Source organism: Helianthus annuus, chromosome 3 (genome assembly GCF_002127325.2).
Source record: "Helianthus annuus cultivar XRQ/B chromosome 3, HanXRQr2.0-SUNRISE, whole genome shotgun sequence".
In the NCBI taxonomy this organism is placed as follows: domain Eukaryota; kingdom Viridiplantae; phylum Streptophyta; class Magnoliopsida; order Asterales; family Asteraceae; genus Helianthus; species Helianthus annuus.
This window is the reverse complement of record NC_035435.2, coordinates 64313323-64334302: the sequence shown is the minus strand read 5'-3', so window position 1 is coordinate 64334302 and position 20980 is coordinate 64313323. Positions and strand designations below refer to the sequence as shown.

The window sequence follows — 20980 nt, the reverse complement described above, 5'->3', positions numbered from 1 at the left end:
GTCAGTATGCTCAGGCACCGGTGTGCACTTTTAAGACCTTTATGGACTGTCGACCCACAACTTTTAGCGGCACTGAAGGAGCAGTAGGTCTCCTACACTGGTTTGAGAAACTGGAGTCTGTGTTCGAAATGTGCGAATGCCCTGAAGCGCGCAGGGTGAAGTATGCTACTGGTACTCTCGAGGGTTTGGCTCTCACGTGGTGGAATGCTCAAGTGCAGATGTTAGGGTTGGTTGCTGCCAACGCCACCCCATGGGAAAACTTCAAGGAAATGATCAGGGAGGAATACTGCAGTCGTGACGACATTCACAAACTGGAAGATGAGTTCTACAATCTTAAGATGTCGGGATCAGAAATTGAGGCATACACTAAGAGATCGCATGAGCTTGCCTTGTTATGTCCTACTATGGTGGATCCTCCCTACAAGCGAATTGAACTCTATCTCAAGGGCTTGGTGCCAGAGATCCAAAGTCATGTGACTTCAGCGAGGTTGACTACTATCCAGCAGGTTGTACAGTTGGCTCACCGTCTCACTGACCAAGCGGTGGAGCAGAACAAGTTACCGAAGCGTATAGGTGCTGCAACTACTTCTGGTACTTCTAGTGGGGATAAACGGAAATGGGATGGAACTTCAAGCAGGGGTTCAACTTCAGTGCAAACTCAGTCTCAGCAGAGAAAGACGGACGATCACAAGAGCCCCAGTCAGCAGTCGTCTGGTGGTCAAAGTCATGGTGGATACAAGGGGAATCACCCCAAGTGCAATCGCTGCAGCCTACACCACAGTGGGCCATGCACCAGGGGCAACTGTCATCGATGCAACAAGCCTGGTCATGTTGCAAAGGATTGCAGAAGCGCATACCCCGTCAACCAGAATCGTCAGCAACCTCAGCAGAACCAGCGACAGCAGCAGGGTAACAACAAAGGGTGCTTTCAGTGTGGAGCTGAAGGCCACTTCAAGAAGGATTGTCCCCAACTGAACCAGAACAACAACAATCAGGGGAATGGTAACAATGGGAACAACAACAACAATGGTGCTAGGGGACGAGTGTTCGTGATTGGTCAAGGTGAAGCAAGGAATGATCCCAACGTGGTGACGGGTAAGTTCCTTCTCGACGACTTTTATGTTACAGTCTTATTTGATTCGGGTGCCGATACTAGCTATGTGTCACTAGAAGTTAGTAAGATGCTTAAGCGTATTCCTACACCCCTGAGCGACAAGCACACTGTAGAGCTAGCTAATGGTAAGAGTTTGGAAGCCTCACACGTAGTCAAGGGTTGCCAGCTTATTCTCGCTAATCAGACCTTCGCTATCGATCTTATTCCTATTGTCTTGGGTAGTTTCGACGTTGTCATTGGGATGGATTGGTTATCCCAACACCGAGCAGAGATTCTTTGCAACGAGAAGATCGTTCGTATTCCTGGTTTAGGTAGTGAACCTCTCATGATTCGTGGCGACAAGAGAAGTGCTGTTGAGAACATCATCTCTCTTCTTAAGGCTCAGAAATGCTTACGAAAGGGCCACACTGCGATTTTGGCTTTAGTTACTGATACCACAGAAAAGGAGAAGAAGTTAGAAGATTTTCCCGTTGTACGCGACTATCCTGAGGTATTCCCTGAGGAATTACCTGGTCTTCCGCCCCATCGCCAAGTCGAGTTTCAGATTGATTTAGCTCCTGGAGTCGCGCCTGTAGCCCGTGCACCTTATCGTTTAGCGCCATCAGAGTTGGAAGAACTCTCCACGCAACTACAAGAACTCTTGGATAAGGGTTTCATTCGTCCTAGCTCATCGCCTTGGGGAGCTCCAGTACTTTTTGTGAAAAAGAAGGATGGTACCTTCAGAATGTGTATCGACTATCGCGAACTCAACAAGGTGACTGTGAAGAATCGTTATCCTCTACCGCGTATTGACGACTTGTTCGACCAGTTGCAGGGGTCGAGCTACTATTCAAAGATCGATCTGAGATCGGGATATCACCAGCTGAGAGTTCGGGAAGAGGATGTCTCTAAGACGGCTTTTAGGACTCGATATGGGCACTATGAGTTTCTGGTCATGCCGTTTGGGCTGACGAACGCACCGGCAGTTTTTATGGATTTGATGAATCGAGTGTGCAAACCGTACCTGGACAAGTTTGTTATAGTCTTCATCGACGACATCCTGATCTATTCTAAGAGTAAAGAAGAGCACGAACAGCATCTACGACTTATTTTGGAACTCCTTCGGAAGGAACAGCTTTACGCAAAATTCTCGAAATGCGACTTCTGGCTTCGTGAAGTCCATTTCCTAGGGCATGTGATGAACAAGGATGGGATTCACGTTGATCCATCCAAAGTGGAATCTATTAAGAACTGGCCTGCGCCTCGCACACCAAAGGAAATTCGCCAATTTTTGGGATTGGCAGGATATTACAGGAGATTCATTAAGGATTTTTCTAAGATCGCGCAGCCTCTCACCTTACTAACGCAGAAAGGCGTTGTTTATCGTTGGGGAAATGCACAAGAGTTAGCTTTTCAGCATCTAAAGGATAGACTTTGCAGTGCACCTATCCTTTCATTGCCAGAGGGCACAGAAGATTTTGTGGTTTACTGTGATGCATCAATTCAAGGTCTTGGTTGTGTATTGATGCAACGAGATAAAGTCATAGCTTACGCCTCACGACAACTCAAAGTTCACGAGAAGAACTACACGACACATGATTTAGAGCTGGGAGCTGTTGTTTTCGCACTTAAACTATGGCGGCATTACCTGTACGGAACCAAGTGCGCCATCTACACCGACCACAGAAGTTTAGAACACATATTCAAGCAGAAGGAACTGAATATGCGGCAGCGACGATGGGTCGAGCTGCTGAATGATTACGAGTGCTCTATCAGGTATCACCCGGGCAAGGCCAATGTTGTGGCAGACGCCCTCAGTCGGAAGGACACTACGCCTAAGTGCGTAAGAGCTTTACAACTCACGATACATTCTAGTCTACCTTCGCAAATACGAGCTGCTCAGATAGAAGCACTGAAGCCAGAAAACATTAGAGCCGAAGCCCTACGCGGGTCAAGGCAACGCTTAGAACAGAAGGAAGACGGTGCTTATTATGTAACAGGACGCATTTGGGTCCCACTCTATGGCGATTTACGAGAACTTGTGATGGATGAAGCGCACAAATCTCGCTACTCGGTACACCCTGGTTCGGACAAGATGTACCACGATATTAAAACTACGTATTGGTGGCCTAGCATGAAGGCCCACATAGCAACTTACGTCAGCAAGTGTTTGACTTGTGCGCGAGTCAAGACGGAATATCAGAAACCTTCAGGCCTACTTCAGCAACCAGAGATACCACAATGGAAATGGGAGCAAATTTCCATGGATTTCGTTACTGGCTTACCTAGATCACAGCGCGGAAACGATACTATCTGGGTGATCGTGGATCGACTCACGAAATCCGCACATTTCTTGGCAATCAAGGAGACGGATAAGTTCTCCACTCTGGCGGAAATATACCTCAAGGAAGTTGTTTCGAGGCACGGGGTGCCCACTTCTATTATCTCTGATCGAGATGCACGTTTTACTTCGGAACTGTGGCAGGCAATGCACAAGTCTTTTGGCTCACGTCTAGATATGAGCACAGCGTATCACCCACAGACGGACGGGCAGTCCGAGCGAACTATTCAGACCTTAGAAGACATGCTTCGTGCATGTGTAATCGACTTTGGCAACAGCTGGGAAAGGCATCTGCCACTCGTGGAATTCTCGTATAATAACAGCTACCACACCAGCATTAAAGCTGCTCCGTTTGAGGCATTGTACGGACGTAAATGCCGGTCACCCCTCTGTTGGGCAGAGGTGGGGGATAGTCAGATCACTGGTCCAGAACATGTGGTAGACACTACTGAGCGGATTGCTCAAATACGACAACGCATGGCGGCCGCTCGTGACCGTCAGAAGGCATACGCCGATAAGGGCAGGAAACCACTTGAGCTCCAGGTTGGGGAGCGGGTATTACTCAAAGTTTCACCCTGGAAGGGTGTGGTTCGTTTTGGTAAACGAGGGAAACTCAATCCACGGTACGTTGGACCTTTCGAAATTCTTGAGAAAATAGGCAAGGTGGCCTACCGACTGAAATTACCAACAGAACTCGGTGCAGTTCACAACGTTTTCCATGTGTCGAATCTGAAGAAGTGTCTGTCAGATGAGACGCACGTAGTTCCTCTGAAGGAACTTACGATCGACGAACAGTTGAAATTCGTCGAAGAACCTGTCGAGATCACGGACCGGGATGTTAAGGTCCTCAAGAGCACTAGAATACCTCTTGTTCGAGTTCGTTGGAACTCACGTCGCGGCCCAGAGTTTACCTGGGAGCGCGAAGATCGGATGAAACAAAAGTATCCCCAACTGTTTGAGAACAGTACAAACGCTACTGAGGCTGAAGCTACGGAATTTCGGGACGAAATTCCAGATCAACGGGGGGTGGATGTGACACCCCAGGAAAACCGGGAAAACCTTGCAACTTAACTAGCTTCCTCAGTGAGTGCCATCAAATTTCGGGACGAAATTTCTTTCAACTTGGGGATGATGTGACAACTCGAAATCTAGAACCTTTCGTTGTAACTTGCTTGTACATTATGTGACTAGTTAAAATGATAACGTGAACTTTTATGTGCTTTGTTTTGTGTGCATTGTATGTATATATGTATGTGTGTTATATGTGAACCGAGAACCCGACACGAAACAACAAGGAACCCGACTCGAGACCATGAGGTCTCGAGTGACTAGTAATCGGTTTTGGGCCTTGGGCCGAGAACCTTTGGCCGGTTGGGCCTTTGGGCCGTAAACCCTTAGCCGAAACCCATAGGGTGCACACACTTGGAACTTTGACTATAAATACACTACCTTAGTTAGTGTTACCATTTTGTTGAACATTACAACACACACTCTCCTACTTCTCTCTCTCACCTAAACTCTAGAACACAAACACACTCCACCATTCTTGGATCTTTGGACTTGGATCGGCTCACACACACACCCGGTTGGAAGCCTTTCACACACCCTCGAAACCCATAACCGGTTAGTGTTCTTAATGCTTTGTTAAATGTTAGTGTGTTTATGTTATGTTTGTAAGATGAGATTATGTGACAATATGTTAAGATGAGTTATACATAATGTTTTGAAAAGAAATCGGTTCATGAATGTTTCTTGTTATGAGTGGAACTATACATATTTGATGTTGAAAATGGGTTCATGGTATGACAAAAAGGTGAATGATGATATTGGTTGCATTTGGGTTTGATCCGAAAAGTTTGGGTATTTATACTAAGAAAAATCGGCTAATAAATATGGTTGTCAAGTAGGATGCATGCTAGTAAATTGTATCTTGATAGTTGTTCATGATTTTGGGTGAATAAGTGTTGTTTATGTTATGAAGAACTTGAATATATGCTTTGAATGTATGAAGAACACTTTGAATGATAGTTGAAGATTGAAAACCCTTGTGATTTTGATCCATCTTTGACTAATAACCTGATTAGGAAATATGTTAGTGGAATTCTATTGGTTATTTCCGGATTTGGGCCTGATTATATTGTACCACTAATCTGACTACATCTGCATCAACACGTGAACTTGAAAACGACTGCTACCGACTCGCAATCACCTGGTTGCGACTCGCAACCACAGCGTGATGACTCGAGACCACGCGGTTGCGACTCGCAACCATAACAGGACAAGCCGAAACCACAGGTTACGAGTCCCGTTGCGACTCGAGACCTCAGCATGATGAATCGAAACCATGGTTGCGACACCAGTTGCGACTCGCAACCATCCATGATCAACACACAGCATGACTCGAGACCATGCTTGCGAGTCCGGTTGCGACTCGAGACCACACTTTTGGGCCTTAGTTAATGGGCCAGACTGATGGGCTTCTGTGTTAACTGCTTTTACGTGTTTGGGCCTAAGTAGTTGGGCTGAACTTGTGAACCGTATGTGCTTCTATTGACTGTTAACTGTTACTGCTAAACGTGCTTGCCAAACGTGTTGAACATTTGTACACTACTTGGTTCGAATCTGATTATACGTGATATCCGTGTTAGGACGTTATTGACTACTTGCGACTTGATTGACTTTCTGTGTTTGACTGCCGAGCAAACCAAGGTGAGTTCACACCCTTTACAAAGCATGGGATTCCCTGGGTTGGGAACGGGGTTAAGGAACGTGGTTCCTCGTCTACCTTGGGTAGGACGTCAGTGGTTCAGGAATGTGATTCCTCGTCCGGATGGACGGATAAACGTACTAGACTAAAACTCTATCACGAAGTCCCTCCTTTTTGTATCGACTAATCGCCGGGCCAATGGCGAGCGGGTCATTAGTTAGATAGCGCTATTTAGGTCTGACAAGCCTCACACCGTGCCGCAGAGGACGGGCGTGAACTAATGGATCTGGGGCACGTCAATGATGATAGACATTGATGTTTTCAGGGCACATAAACATGACTACAGTCAGCAATCGATACGGTAACGAGTCTAGTATACACATGGGGTAGCCCCCACGGCTGGAGAGCCAGATGATGTACATGGGGTAGCCCCCACGGCCGGAGTGCCGGAGTAACTGGGAATGAACTGGTCACGTTTTTAAAACTATGGGGTAACCCCCACGGCAGGATGCCAGATAAAGTAAACTGTTTTCGAAAACAACTAAAACGAACGCCCACCCGTGAACTCACTCAACTAGTTGTTGACTCGTTACTACATGCTTTGCAGGACCATAGGTACTCAGTGGGAGCTTGCATGGAGGAGGATCGTTGTGGGACAGGGATTGCTACAAGACTATGTTAAACTTGAAACTTTTGGAACTTATGTTATAACTTTAAACTTATGCTTCCGCTTGCAACTTAAACTTATTTGTTTTGGAACACCAATCGTGATGGTTAAACTTTTATAACTACTTATATGCTTGTTCAGTATGATTGGTGGCTGGATCCTGGTCAGTCACGCCTCTAGGCGGTAGTACTCCGCAGGTGGGATTTTGGGGGTGTGACAAAAGACCCACAACCACGACAAAAACCGAATAAAAATCCAAACTTTATTATACTATTGTCATAATCTAGGTAGTACGAAAAGTCTAGCCAATAATCATGTTGTCAAATAGCATCACAATCATACACAAATCAGAATTCATCATTAAATAACGAGAAACAAACGAAAACGGAAGATTACGAAGGTATAGAACCCGAATTCTTCGATCCCGAGTGCTCTTGAACTTCAACGATGATTCTGTGGCTTCCGAGCACTTCCGAACCTTCAACAACAGCCCCTTCAATGGTGCCTTTCAACTCCAAAATTCTTAGATGATCTACTGACTTCGTGCGTCTCCTCCAAGATGTCTTCGCCCCCAAGATGATGTGTTCGTACGATGTGCCTGCCTCTCCTCCTTTTTAATAATATGGCTGCCTCCCCTATGTCAAATAATTGCCGTCCACTCCCCAAAAAGTGGCGTCCCTTAATGGGCTGCCAAAGCTGCCAAGCCCAATTAATTTTGTGCGATCCCTCTTATCCTCCTGCCGTCAATTCTCCCAAAAAGAATGAATATATATTTGTTGCTCTCAAAAAATAATCATAAAAGGGATCCTCCAACTTTTCGTTTTTGTCTCTTGCCCCACCGTTGTTGTCGAACACAACAAAAATAATAATATGGAACCTTTTTTTGTTTTCTTATCTACTCCCCTCTCAAAATAAGTGCACACATTAATTGACATAATGTTTTATGTTGAATCCAAAACTACCCAATGGCTGCGTGCCCTTCACGTGCTGATGGGCTTTAATTCATTCAGCAGAAAATAGCGGCGAATTTCCTTCGGTTTCTGGCACCTCACTCTGGCCAACTGGCTGGTCATTTCCATATCACTCGTTTTTGCTCCATTTGCACCAGGATCTGACCAAACACAAAATAGTGTAATATAACACTAAAACTAAATAAAAACAAATAAAACTTATACAAAAATTATACACTTTACACGGGACAAACATATGTATTTTACCACTTATCAAATATCCCCACACTTAACATTTTTTCGTCCCCGAAAAAGAATTATGCAAAACAGAATCATAGACAAGATAGTCATTCGGGCCAAAAGCTTATGTTAATTCATTTAAAATCGAGACATGTGTTAGTTGCGATTGCAAGTATTTCGATCCTCTTAAACCCAAACCCGGTTCCGAGCCCTTATCATGCAATTTAAGTTCAAATATGGGTCAATCCACCTAGGGTCTCACACTAGAAATTGCATACCCATCTAATCTCACCTCAAACTTATAGGACAAAGAGAACGATCATAGACCAATTCCCAACCGTTTTATATCAAAACCAAGAGAGGTTACAATCAAACAATTTTTTTTCTCTTTTTTTTATTGCTTTTTTCGCTCGTGAGTCTAGATGGTGCTTTCCCAAAACAAGAGGCAGTCCGGCTGTAGAGTCGCTATCCCCAACCACAGACTACTTAGCTTCGGTACTTTTTATTATTTTTTCTTTTCGTTGCTTCGCACGGTCGATTTCACACACCCTAGCGGTAATCCAGCTGTAGAGTCGCTATCCCCAACCCAGACTACATAGAAGTGGCTACTTTCATTCAGTTTCTAGCTCACTTTTTATTCTTTTTTTTTTACATGATCACAAACTCTAACGGTTTTAACTTATAACGGTGCCCCTTATGTTATTTTTGGCGGTTTCAATTTCCCCACTTTCCCTAGATGAGAACCCACTAGTAGACCGACATTAGGTATATTAAGATCAAAGGAACTCAAAACCGAATCGAGCCTACCCGCACATCCCAAACTAGACACAAGCTCAATTATTTATCTCATATTATTATTATTTGAACCCGAACAAAAAACCGACTTTTCTATCATTTTCCGTTTTTATTTTTGCAAACTTCTAATTTCAAAGGACTCAAGACACTAACTAATTTTTTTGGATTTTTGAAATTTTTTAATTTTTTTGTATTTTTCGGTTTTTTATGACTCGACTAACAATACTAACGACACTAAACGATAGTTTCCCATCCCCACACTTAAACTCTACATTGCCCTCAATGTAAGATGGAAACCTGACTCAAAGAGACTAAAAATAAATAAGAAATAAAAAGACAAAGGGCAAATTGGAAAGGACTTAGCTGGTAGTATGACGCATAAGCTCCAAAACTCTCGTCCAATCCAGCTCGATCGTATAGCATTTCATTCGCGATCGGCTTTGACACTGACTAGTACACTTGGTAAATGCATGGAATTTGATAAGCAACTCCAAAATCACCCGAATGGAGATTGAGTACGGGTGGTACAATATTCAAACCTGCAAAAACAAAAACAAGCAAACACCAAAGCAATACCGACTCGACACAAACGACTGACTCAAAAACTACTAACTTAGACTCATGGTACAAAATAAAAGACTCAAAATACAAACTACCGAAAATATACCAAGTGTATAAAATTACAAACTCTACAAAACCTCCTCACACTTGAATTTAATCAGGAGGTTTCTCTTTGACCTGGACCCTGTCCAACCCGTTTAATTCCACCCGAACCTCAAAAATAGTTAACAATTTATTGGTGGAATTATAAAATATTTTAAAAATTTGAAACGGGTCAGACCACCAGAATTTATACTTACCTGGAAGAAACCGAATGCATGACATGTAGCGAGAAGACTGATCGTGCGTGAATTGTAATGGCTTCTTCTTTTCCATCTCGCCCCAACCTTCGATCCTCTTCCGGTTTAGATCCTTTCCCTTTCTTTTCTTTGCCTTCTCCCATGGCTTTTCTGATTTTTCAGGTTCACCTATCACTAATACCATGGGCCAGTTGTGGTGTTCTTCTTCTTCCACCACTCTCGCAGGATGATCCCCACACTTAGTTTCTTCTTCTGGTGTAGGTTTTATTACCTCTCTCAGTTCACCTTCAAGTAGAGCATCAAAGTAAGCTATGTCCCCATCAGGGTCCAACACTCCTACCTCTTCATAGACCGGTAAACCCTCTAATTCTAACTCTAAAAACTCATCCTCCCCAGACGACTTAATTTCAACCTCTTCAATTTCTTCCTCTGCACTAAACAATAACTCAAGGGAGTCTCCTAAATCCACTTCCTCCTCCATTACTTTTTCTTTTTCCACTTCATCAAACATCCAACCAGTGGAATCCCCCAATTCCACTTCTTCTTCAATTACTTCTTTCTTCACTAACGACCTTTGATACGCCACCCATTCTTCTTCATCTATTTCATCATCAGAGTCACTCCCGAAGTCATATATAATACCCTTCTGGACCCGAGGTGGGACTTCGTCATCCATTATCGTCTCCGTGACTGGAATGATCTCCTCATCTGACTCTTCTTCTACTTCCTCTAGCTCACCCCGCTCTCGAACTAACTCCTCTACTCTCTTTTTATTTCTCTCCGTATATTCAGCCATGCTTTCCTGGGTAGCTTGATTTTGCGCTATGAACTGCGCCATTTATGTCATTGTCTGAGCGAACATCTCTTCTATCCTACTCATACTACCCTCAAAACCTCTATCGCTCATCTGAACCAGGTTACGTTGCGGCTGCTGATACAGATCATTGTAATATGGCCGATGATCATAACCTTGCAGAGAATACCCCTGTGAAAAATATGGTTGCGGCTGCACAAAAGGGTTAGCATAATAATCTGTAGAGTACCCCGGTGAATTTGGACAATGAATAGTGAAATGGGGCCCTCCACAAATCTCACACATATTTACAAGACTCAGGAAAAATAAAAGACACGGACAATTAGACTCCTACGACTCAATAAACAAACAAATAGCACGTCATATGTCAACTAAGTCCAAACAAAGTAATCAACGCAATCGCCAAGAGTCCCAGGCAACGGCGCCAAAAACTTGATGTGCTAAATGTGGGTTAATTAAAAACAACTAAAATTACCCTAATTCTAGACTCTCTAAGTTTTAAATTTATAAAACTAATACTCTCTAAACCCTAAACCACACAACCGGCAAGTGTACCGATCGGTGTAGTATAGCCTAAGGAAGTCCGAGTATCGAACCCAAGAGACTGTACTGATTACGCTAATGACTCTATCTAGACTTAGACTGACATGGACTTTAACTAATTTGTTTATTTTGATGGGGGGGGTTTTCTAAGAGTCCTAAATAAAATATTAAAATAATATTAAATAACTAGACGAACTAAACACGAACTCGAACGAAGACTGAACTCAAAGATGATGAAGGAACTACCTAGGCTAGACGCAAGCTAAACTCAGAATGGATTTCTATTCGATGATTTTGTGGTGCGGAACCGGGATCTTTAAATGCTAAACCTATTAAGACACCACTAAGCCCCTCAAACACTCTCAAGGCGATTCTTGTGGCACTACCTAGGCTGTTACGCTCACCGGCTTTCTAGATTTTCCTTTCAGTCCTCTAGTTTCTTGAAAGTGCCTATGTAAGACGCTCTAACTTGCCTCGCGAACGTCTAAAGCAACTACGGGTTTTAATCTTGGTTTAATAGACAATGGAATGTTAAGGACTTATAACCAAACCGAGACCTATTAATACCCTCGAGCCTCACAGCGACGAGTTTAGCAGCACACTTGATTTTATTAGGTTACCGAATATTGTTTCTAAGGTTACTTCACGTGATTTTCACCCTAAAGGATTAGAGATTTATTATGTGATATAGACACTCACCAAAACCTAAAACCCTAGCCCAACTCTATTCCGTGATAAAGACCGTCACCAAGAATCGAACGAAGCAATAAACAATAATCAAACAATCACAAGCACGCATATGCACCAAGTTAAAATTCCATAGCTTTTACAGTGCAAGAAAGACCCACAACCACGACAAAAACCGAATAAAAATCCAAACTTTATTATGCTATTGTCATAACCTAGGTAGTACGAAAAGTCTAGCCAATAATCATGTTGTCAAATAGCATCACAATCATACACAAATCAGAATTCATCATTAAATAACGAGAAACAAACAAAAACGGAAGATTACGAAGGTATAGAACCCGAATTCTTCGATCCCGAGTGCTCTTGAACTTCAACGATGATTCCGTGGCTTCCGAGCACTTCCGAACCTTCAACAACAGCCCCTTCAATGGTGCCTTTCAACTCCAAAATTCGTAGATGATCTGCTGACTTCGTGCGTCTCCTCCAAGATGTCTTCGCCCCCAAGATGATGTGTTCATACGATGTGCCTGCCTCTCCTCCTTTTTAATAATATGGCTGCCTCCCCTATGTCAAATAATTGCCGTCCACTCCCCAAAAAGTGGCGTCCCTTAATGGGCTGCCAAAGCTGCCAAGCCCAATTAATTTTGTGCGATCCCTCTTATCCTCCTGCCGTCAATGCTCCCAAAAAGAATGAATATATATTTGTTGCTCTCAAAAAATAATCATAAAAGGGATCCTCCAACTTTTCGTTTTTATCTCTTGCCCCACTGTTGTTGTCGAACACAACAAAAATAATAATATGGAACCTTTTTTTGTTTTCTTATCTACTCCCCTCTCAAAATAAGTGCACACATTAATTGACATAATGTTTTATGTTGAATCCAAAACTACCCAATGGCTGCGTGCCCTTCACGTGCTGATGGGCTTTAATTCATTCAGCAGAAAATAGCGGCGAATTTCCTTCGGTTTCTGGCACCTCACTCTGGCCAACTGGCTGGTCATTTCCATATCACTCGTTTTTGCTCCATTTGCACCAGGATCTGACCAAACACAAAATAGTGTAATATAACACTAAAACTAAATAAAAACAAATAAAACTTATACAAAAATTATACACTTTACACAGGACAAACATATGTATTTTACCACTTATCATTCGACTAAAGAGGCTCCAGAAATCAAAGACGTACAAGTTGTACGGGAATTTGAAGATGTTTTTCCGGAAGATCTACCGGGGATACCACCTGAGCGTGAGGTGGAGTTTGGCATCGAATTAGTTTCGGGCGCGAAACCGGTAGCCAAGGCTCCTTATTGATTAGTGCCGTTGGAACTACAAGAATTGCTGTCGCAATTACAAGATCTTTTAGACAAGGGATTTATTCGACCGAGCGTTTCTCGATGGGGAGCGCCAATATTATTTCTGAAGAAAAAAGACGGAAGTATGAGGATGTGCATTGATTATCGGGAGTTAAATAAACTCACGGTAAAGAATCGATACCTGCTTCCTAGGATCGACGACTTGTTCGATCAGCTACAAGGCGCGAGTTGGTTTTCGAAGATCGACTTAAGATCGGGTTATCATCAGTTGAAGGTAAAAGAAGAAGATATACCGAAAACAGCATTCCGAACGCGTTATGGACATTACGAGTTTTTAGTAATGTCTTTCGGATTAACCAATGCGCCTGCGGCTTTCATGGATCTTATGAACCGCGTCTGCAAGCCAATGCTAGACAAGTCGGTGATTGTTTTCATCGACGATATTCTTGTGTATTCAAAAAGCGAAGTGGATCATGAATGTCATTTGCGTGAAGTACTTGAAACACTTAGGCGTGAGAAACTTTATGCAAAGTTTTCAAAATGTGCCTTTTGGCTACGTGAGGTACAATTTCTAGGACATGTTATTAGTGCCGATGGAGTGTTGGTAGATCCGTCCAAAATAAAAGTTGTGTCTAAATGGAAACCTCCAAAGAATCCATCAGAGATTAGGAGTTTTCTAGGTCTTGCGGGTTATTACTGGAGATTTATACAAGATTTCTCAAAAATTGCAACGCCATTAACTAAGTTGACCCGTAAAGATGAGAAATTTGTATGGGGTATTGCACAAGAAGATGCCTTCCGTATCCTTAAAGAAAAATTGACCAGTGCCCCTGTATTAACGTTACCAGATGGGACTGAAGATATGGTCATTTATTCTGACGCATCCCAGCTTGGTCTCGGGTGTGTACTTATGCAGCAAGGAAAGGTGATCGCGTATGCTTCAAGACAATTAAAGATTTATGAAAAGAAGTATCCGACACATGATTCGGAATTGGCGGTAGTAGTTTTGCCTTAAAAATATGGAGGCATTATTTATATGGTGTTAAATGTACTACTTTCACTGACCATAAAAGTCTCAAGTACTTCTTTGATCAAAAGGAGTTAAATATGAGACAACGACATTGGTTGGAGACGGTAAAGGATTATGATTGTGAAATTCATTATCATCCCGGGAAAGCCAACATAGTTGCAGATGCACTGAGCAGAAAGGAAGAATATTCACCTATTCGGGTGCAGTCGATGCAGTTAGTAGTGACCTCGGGTTTACTTGATCGAATCAAAGAGGCGCAAACTGAAGCTGTAAAAGAAGAAAATTTAAAAAAGGAAAGAATAGTGGGTCAGCTTAAAGACTTAAAAGAAAATAGGAAGGGATTAAAAACCCGTTTTGATCGAATCTGGGTTCCAAACACTTGCAATGTTAAAACTCTTCTTCTTGATGAAGCCCACAAGTCCCGCTATTTTTTTCATCTGGGAGCTACCAAGATGTACAAAGACTTGAAACAAAATTATTGGAGGCCCGGAATGAAGCGAGACATCACAAAGTATGTGGGAAATGCTTAACTTGTTTACAAGTAAAAGCAGAACACCAGAAGCCTTAATGTAAACTTCAGCCGTTAGATATTCCTGTGTGGAAGTGGGAGCACATTACTATGGATCTGTTAACTAAACTACCAAGAACATCACGTGGATTTGATGCTATATGGGTAGTAGTTGACAGATTGACCAAGAGTGCTCATTTTATTCCAATTCGGGAAACAAACACTTCCGAGAAGATGTCGGAAGTATACACGAATGAAATTATATCTCGCCATGGAGTACCGGTGTCTATCGTATCGGATAGAGATACGCGCTTTACTTCAAACTTTTGGCGCGATTTTCAAGAGGAAATGTGTACTAAGCTGTTCATTAGTACCGCATATCATCCGCAAATAGATGGGCAGAGCGAAAGAACTATTCAAACACTCGAACATATGCTACGAGCATGTATTATCGATTTTGGTGGTAGCTGGGATATCTATCTACCACTAGTTGAATTTTCATATAACAACAGCTACCATTCCAGTATCGGAATGGCACCATATGAAATGCTTTACGGCAGAAAGTGTCGAACCCTGGTATGTTGGGGTGATGTGGGTCCACGAGAATTAGCTCACAAAGATATAGTCAGTATCACTAATGAAAAGATTGAAGTGATTCGGGCTCATTTAAAAGCTGCTCAAGATCGGCAGAAGTCTTACGCGGAAAAAAGACGAACGCCAATCGAGTTCCAGGTTGGTGATATGGTTATGCTTAAAGTATCTCCGTGGAAAGGCGTTATCCGATTCCGAAAACGGGGAAAATTAAGTCCAAGATTTATTGGACCATTCAAGATCGTAGAGCGTGTGGGTAAGGTAGCATACTGACTTAAACTGCCAGAAGAATTGAGCAGTATACATAGTACTTTCCATGTTTCACATCTGCGAAAATGTTTAGCTGATGAAACGGCTTATATAAGCTATGACGACATTGAAGTTGATGATAAATTGAATTATGTCGTAAAGCCTATCGAAATTCTTGATCGAAAGGTTAAAAGCTTAAGACATAAAGAAATCAACCAAGTTAAAGTTAAATGGGAACATCGAAGGGATCAGACACCACTTGGGGGTCCGAAGAAGAGATGAGACGCTTATACCCTTCCCTATTCGGTACGTATTATGTTTACGAGGACGAAATCATCTTTAAGGGGGGTAGACTTGTAACACCCCTAAAAATATTAAATTATATATATGTATTGAAAATAAAATAGTGAGATTTTAAATTAGGAATAATAAACCTAGTTAAAATCTTATTATAAACGATGGGGAAATCAAAGAATTTTAACCATTTTATAAACTTAGAAACTAGAGGGACCAATAGCGCCAATTTGGAAAGATGTTTTAAAACACTTGATAAACATGAAACCACACACTTTGTGTGTGTTTCTGTTCGATTAAAACACCCAGGAGCGAACTCCATCTTTTCCAAAACCCTAATCCTACAATTTCACTCAAAATCAAAGAATCAAAACCAAATTAAAGGTGATTCAAGGCTAAATAAGAGATCCTCATACTTAGTATATCAAAAGGTATGCTTAATTTTGATACGTGAAGATGTTTTGATGATTCTTGAATCCTTATAACAGAAATTAGTGGGGAATTGATGGATGTTATACTTAACTTAGGTTGAATACAAGTCTAGGAACAAGTCTTAGACAATAAATTGATTCATTCATGTCATAATTCATGAGTTTTATTATTTATCATATATGGATTATAGGGGTTTTTGATAACTACTTGATTCATTATGATAACCGATGTTATTTGAATATTATGATGCAAGCTCAAGGGTTGATTATGGAGTTATAGTCATATTAGTATACAAATGATGTTTTGATATGGTTAATTAGATAATCATGAACCTGATAATGGTATTATAATAATTATGCCCTTAAGATGTTCGATGAAATGTCTAAATGAATTGGATTACTTGAAGAATATGAAATAATCACTAAATTGATTAGCTAAAAGTATGGTATATTGAATATTGAAACATGAGTTCTAAAAGATATATTCGAATCCAATTCTATAGGCGATTTGGGTGGATCATCAAGTGGACAAGGCGGATCGGATAACCGCTTAAAATGAAAGCTTTAAAAAGGTACGTGGCTATACGCTTCGTAAAGTATTGTTATTATTTATGCTATTTATTTGAAGAATAATGATCTAGTCATGATGTTGGTTATGACTAAGCGAAGGAATTCGTATGTAATAATCGGATGAGAAAAAAGTTAGAGATTCGATAGTGAATAGATGATGAAAGTGGTGGATTCCACTTAAAAGTTTAAACGGGTCAAATTGACTCGAATACTACATGTTTGGTTCAAAAAGGGCGATGGATTTCGCTAGTGAAAGCAAACGGGTCAAAATCACCAAAGTATTAAACTTTGGTAAGTTAAATTGATAAATGTCGCTAATTAAGTTAAACCGGACAATTAGGACATATGTACCTTGTTATCGGCACTTGAGTTTTTAGTATAATGTGTCGTAATGTAAAAGTATGATGAGATGTAGTTCGTATGGGAGTTTCAACCTTATAATTACATTTGATACCTCATTAATGTAATCGAGTCGAATAATTAGGAAAATTCCTATAAACCAAGTGTTCAAAGTAAGAAAAATGGTTTAATCATATGTTAGATTTTTATTCCATGTTATAGATGGTCCGATTACGGTCGTGTAGAAAGAAACGGGACCTAATTCGGATTAGAAATGAACAAGTTACGAACATTTTCGTAAAATGGATCATAGCTGGAAAAATACAGGTTTGTAACACAAACCCGCTGGAAAAAGTGATGTGTCGCGTTACGCGACGGTGACCCAGGAAGGCGTCGCGACACGCGACGGCCCTCGCGGCCCGCGAAGGCTAGGCCTTCATCTGTCGCGCCCCGCAACCGAGACTCATACCTGGAAAAATGTTTTTCTTTTATGTGTTTTGACTTTAGGACTTGTTAATTCACATTATAAACATAAATGACTACTGTTTTGAAAATTTTTGGGTCATAGGTGATGTAGCAACTTGCGGATGATAATCAAGTACATTCAAGGATCGAACACAAATGTCAAAGCTTCCGCAATTACAATAGTTTCTTTTGAAACAAAACTTATGTGTAATAAGTAGAAATTGTTTTGTTGGAAAAATTTAAAATCCATGTGAATTATCGTTTTATGGATATTTGGTAAAAGATACTTAAAACGCGATATATATACATATATATATATATATATATATATATATATATATATATATAGGGAGAGGATCATGAGAAAACTACATATAAATGAGAAAACTAGAAAACTAACTAAAAAAAGCTAAAAAAAAAGCTAAAAAAAAAGCTAAAAAACATACCAAATTTTTTAACAAAAAATCGCTAGTTTTTATACATAAAAAAAATTCGAAAAAAAAATAAAATAAATTTTTTTTGTTGTATTTCACATGCGCAATATATGTGATTATATGTGTACTACACATGTATTACACATGTGCACTATATCCGTAATAGTGCACATGTGCAATACAACAAAAAAAAAATTTTGAAAATTTTTTTCCAGGTATAAAAACCTGCGATTTTTTATAGAAATTAAAAAAAAATTGGTATGTTTTTTGGGTTTTTTTAGTTAGTTTTTTGGATTTCTCATTTAAACTCGTTTTCTCATGATCCATCCCCTATATATATATATATATATATGTAGGGAGCCGCTAGAATGAAAACCACCCCGAGTTGTAAGAACCGCGAGAACTATACCCCACGGGTGGGCGTTCACCATGATTTTTTTTTACAACTAGATGTGTGTATTATAAACACAGCCGTAAAAAAAAAATTTAAACGCCGCGGCCGAGGGGGTAGTTTTTTACACCACAAGTTTGGTGAAAAAAAAAAAGAAAAAAGAAAAAAATTAAAAACACCAAACTTGTGGTGTAAAAAACTACCCTCTCGGCCGCGGCGTTTAAATTTTTTTTTTACGGCTGTGTTTATAATACACACATTTAGTTGTAAAAAAAAATCATGGTGAACGTCCACCCATGGGTGTAGTTCTCGCGGTTCTTACAACTCGAGGTGGTTCTCATTCTAGCAGCCCCCTATATATGTATATGTATATATCATATAAATTATCAAATGCCTTTAAGGGGGTTACACAAACTCCAAATTTTCCATAACTAAAACAAAGATTCTACAAAATATATACTAAAGTCAAAAGTTAATGTTCATGCTACCAGATTCAACTAGAACCATCACAACTTTGATCCCATTCACAAGAAAGTCCATAACGTTCTTTTTCTATATAACTTTTTGTATAATATATAGTTATAAGATACTTCCCATCTTTGTTGAGGAGAATATGTTCTCACCTTTTAGTGAGACCCACCCGCCACTCATGTAATTCAGTTCAGCTATAACACTAGTGTGCCACAACAGCAATGGCTTTGACCGTAGATGGAGCTTGGATAACCGGCTTAGCGGCCATGATGTTTTTGAAGTTAAGTGACGGTTCTTGATTGTCTTTGTAAAGAAAATCGCCAACAATCCGACTGCTTGGTCGAACCACAAGCCGCTCCCAAGCCTCATCTGCCTCAAATCCATGTTTAACAAAAGCCTCGGTGGCATCTAAGTGATGCATATCCCAGCCTAGTTGCTTTTGAAGCCTGGGAATGTTTTGCAACTGGCGTTTCGCGAGTTCAAAACTATTAGCTTTAATCTTCTCAATTGCTTCTTTGAGATTCACCTCATTTTCGTTCCTAAAATACTTTTCCATCTCCGGAACACCAATAGCGCGACTCAGCCCTATAGAGTTAGTCATATGCAGGTCGTAAAATCTTCTCACTTCATGGACTAAACCCGCTTGCACCATCCGGTCCACGCGTTTGGACACGAAAGCCCGAAGAATGGGCAAGGAGACATCAACCCACAAGAAGCAACAACTATATCTCGGTTGGAACTCAATGTTGTCATGAACTAGAGCCTTTATGTATGAATTTGACCCTCCTGCTATAATTGGAAGCCGGTTATTCGCGACTATGGTTTCCACCGTCAGCGATGCAACTTGATTGTAGTCATTAGCTGTGAAATCCACATTAGGATCAACAAATCCCAGAAGGTGGTGAGTGATCCCAAAACACTCCTCCTCTGTGACTTTGTTTGTGGTAATATCAAGACCTTTGTATACCTGCATCTTATCGGAATTGATTATTTCCGCAGGGAATTTCATGGCTAGGTCGATTGAAAGCCTTGATTTTCCTGTCCCGGTCGCTCCCATGACGATAACCACCTTGTCTCTACGGATTTGTGGTAGAAATGACTCCATTGCACCGGGAAAACTCACCGATGGAACTGATAGTTGTTGGTGTACTGGAACTAGGCTCTTCATCATAAACCTACAACCAAATCCCATATTAACAAAAAAAAAAAAAAAAACGTACAAATCTAGAATAGAGAGTACCCCTATTCTGAGTGTACCCCTTGATTTTAATTTTATTTAAAATGTCGGCCCGCATAGGATGTAGCATATGAATTATACAGCTTGTATAAGACTATGACCGCCGTAATTCTATACGGCCCGTATAAAAACTGATTTAACAAGGTATACATTCAATAAATATGGAATAGAGATACGCTTTTGTAACAAAGCAATCAAAGTACTACACAGATGAGACTATTGCTGTTTTGTGGCACCTTTTGTCTGATGGTGATTATATATATATCTACAGAGAGTTTGGAAAAGAGAGATGTTTGTGGGACTAGGGTAGTGAGGAGTGATGAGATGTGGAGATAGAGATCTTGTTTTTATAGTGCAAGGAAAAGAGTATGGGTTTTCGAATATATGTTTTGTATTATATTGATCAATATTTGTAGGTTCAAATATATATAACTAATCCATTGGGAATAACCCAATGGTATTGGTGAGTTAGATAAGGTGTAGAATAGTAGGAGGTCATGGGTTCAATTCCCATGGTATGCAAGTTTAGCCATTCAGAAAAATATATATATATATAGAGTGGGACCCTACGGAAAATGTGTTTTTCCTAAAAAGTGTAAAAAGTCATAAAACACAATAATTTCAGGCATAAAACACACCTAAAACTCACAAATAATAGAATGAATATTACTAAAACACCATATTCAAACTCTAATAGTCCGTAAAAACTTCAAACACACCATCGTAGAACCATGAATATAAAACACACAATGCTAAACAACATAAAACACAATAATATTTGTCATTCCACAATCAGAGCCTTAACATACAAAACACAACACAAAACCCACATACATGATGTTTTAGTAATCTTCATCATATTATTTGTGGGTTTTTGGTGTGTTTTATGGTTGACATTATAGTGTTTTATGACTTTTTACACTTTTTAGGAAATTTGGACTTTCAGGCCAACT

General features: G+C 40.6%; 2 protein-coding genes across 2 annotated transcripts; one reads left to right on the top strand and one right to left on the bottom strand.

The window, feature by feature from the left end:
• Nucleotides 1–14124: 14124 nt before the first annotated feature.
• Nucleotides 14125–15677, top strand: LOC110931839. The gene is made up of 3 exons (XM_022175211.1): nucleotides 14125–14558; nucleotides 15068–15402; nucleotides 15490–15677. The coding sequence occupies exons 1-3, from the start codon at nucleotides 14125–14127 to the stop codon at nucleotides 15675–15677; spliced, it is 957 nt and encodes a 318-aa protein (XP_022030903.1).
• A 3175-nt stretch (nucleotides 15678–18852) lies between these two features.
• LOC110927866 (adenylate isopentenyltransferase 5, chloroplastic) lies at nucleotides 18853–20318 on the bottom strand. The gene has a single exon (XM_035987849.1). It carries the CDS (start codon nucleotides 19980–19982, stop codon nucleotides 18993–18995), a length of 990 nt encoding a protein of 329 aa, XP_035843742.1. The 5' UTR covers nucleotides 19983–20318; the 3' UTR covers nucleotides 18853–18992.
• Nucleotides 20319–20980: the final 662 nt, after the last annotated feature.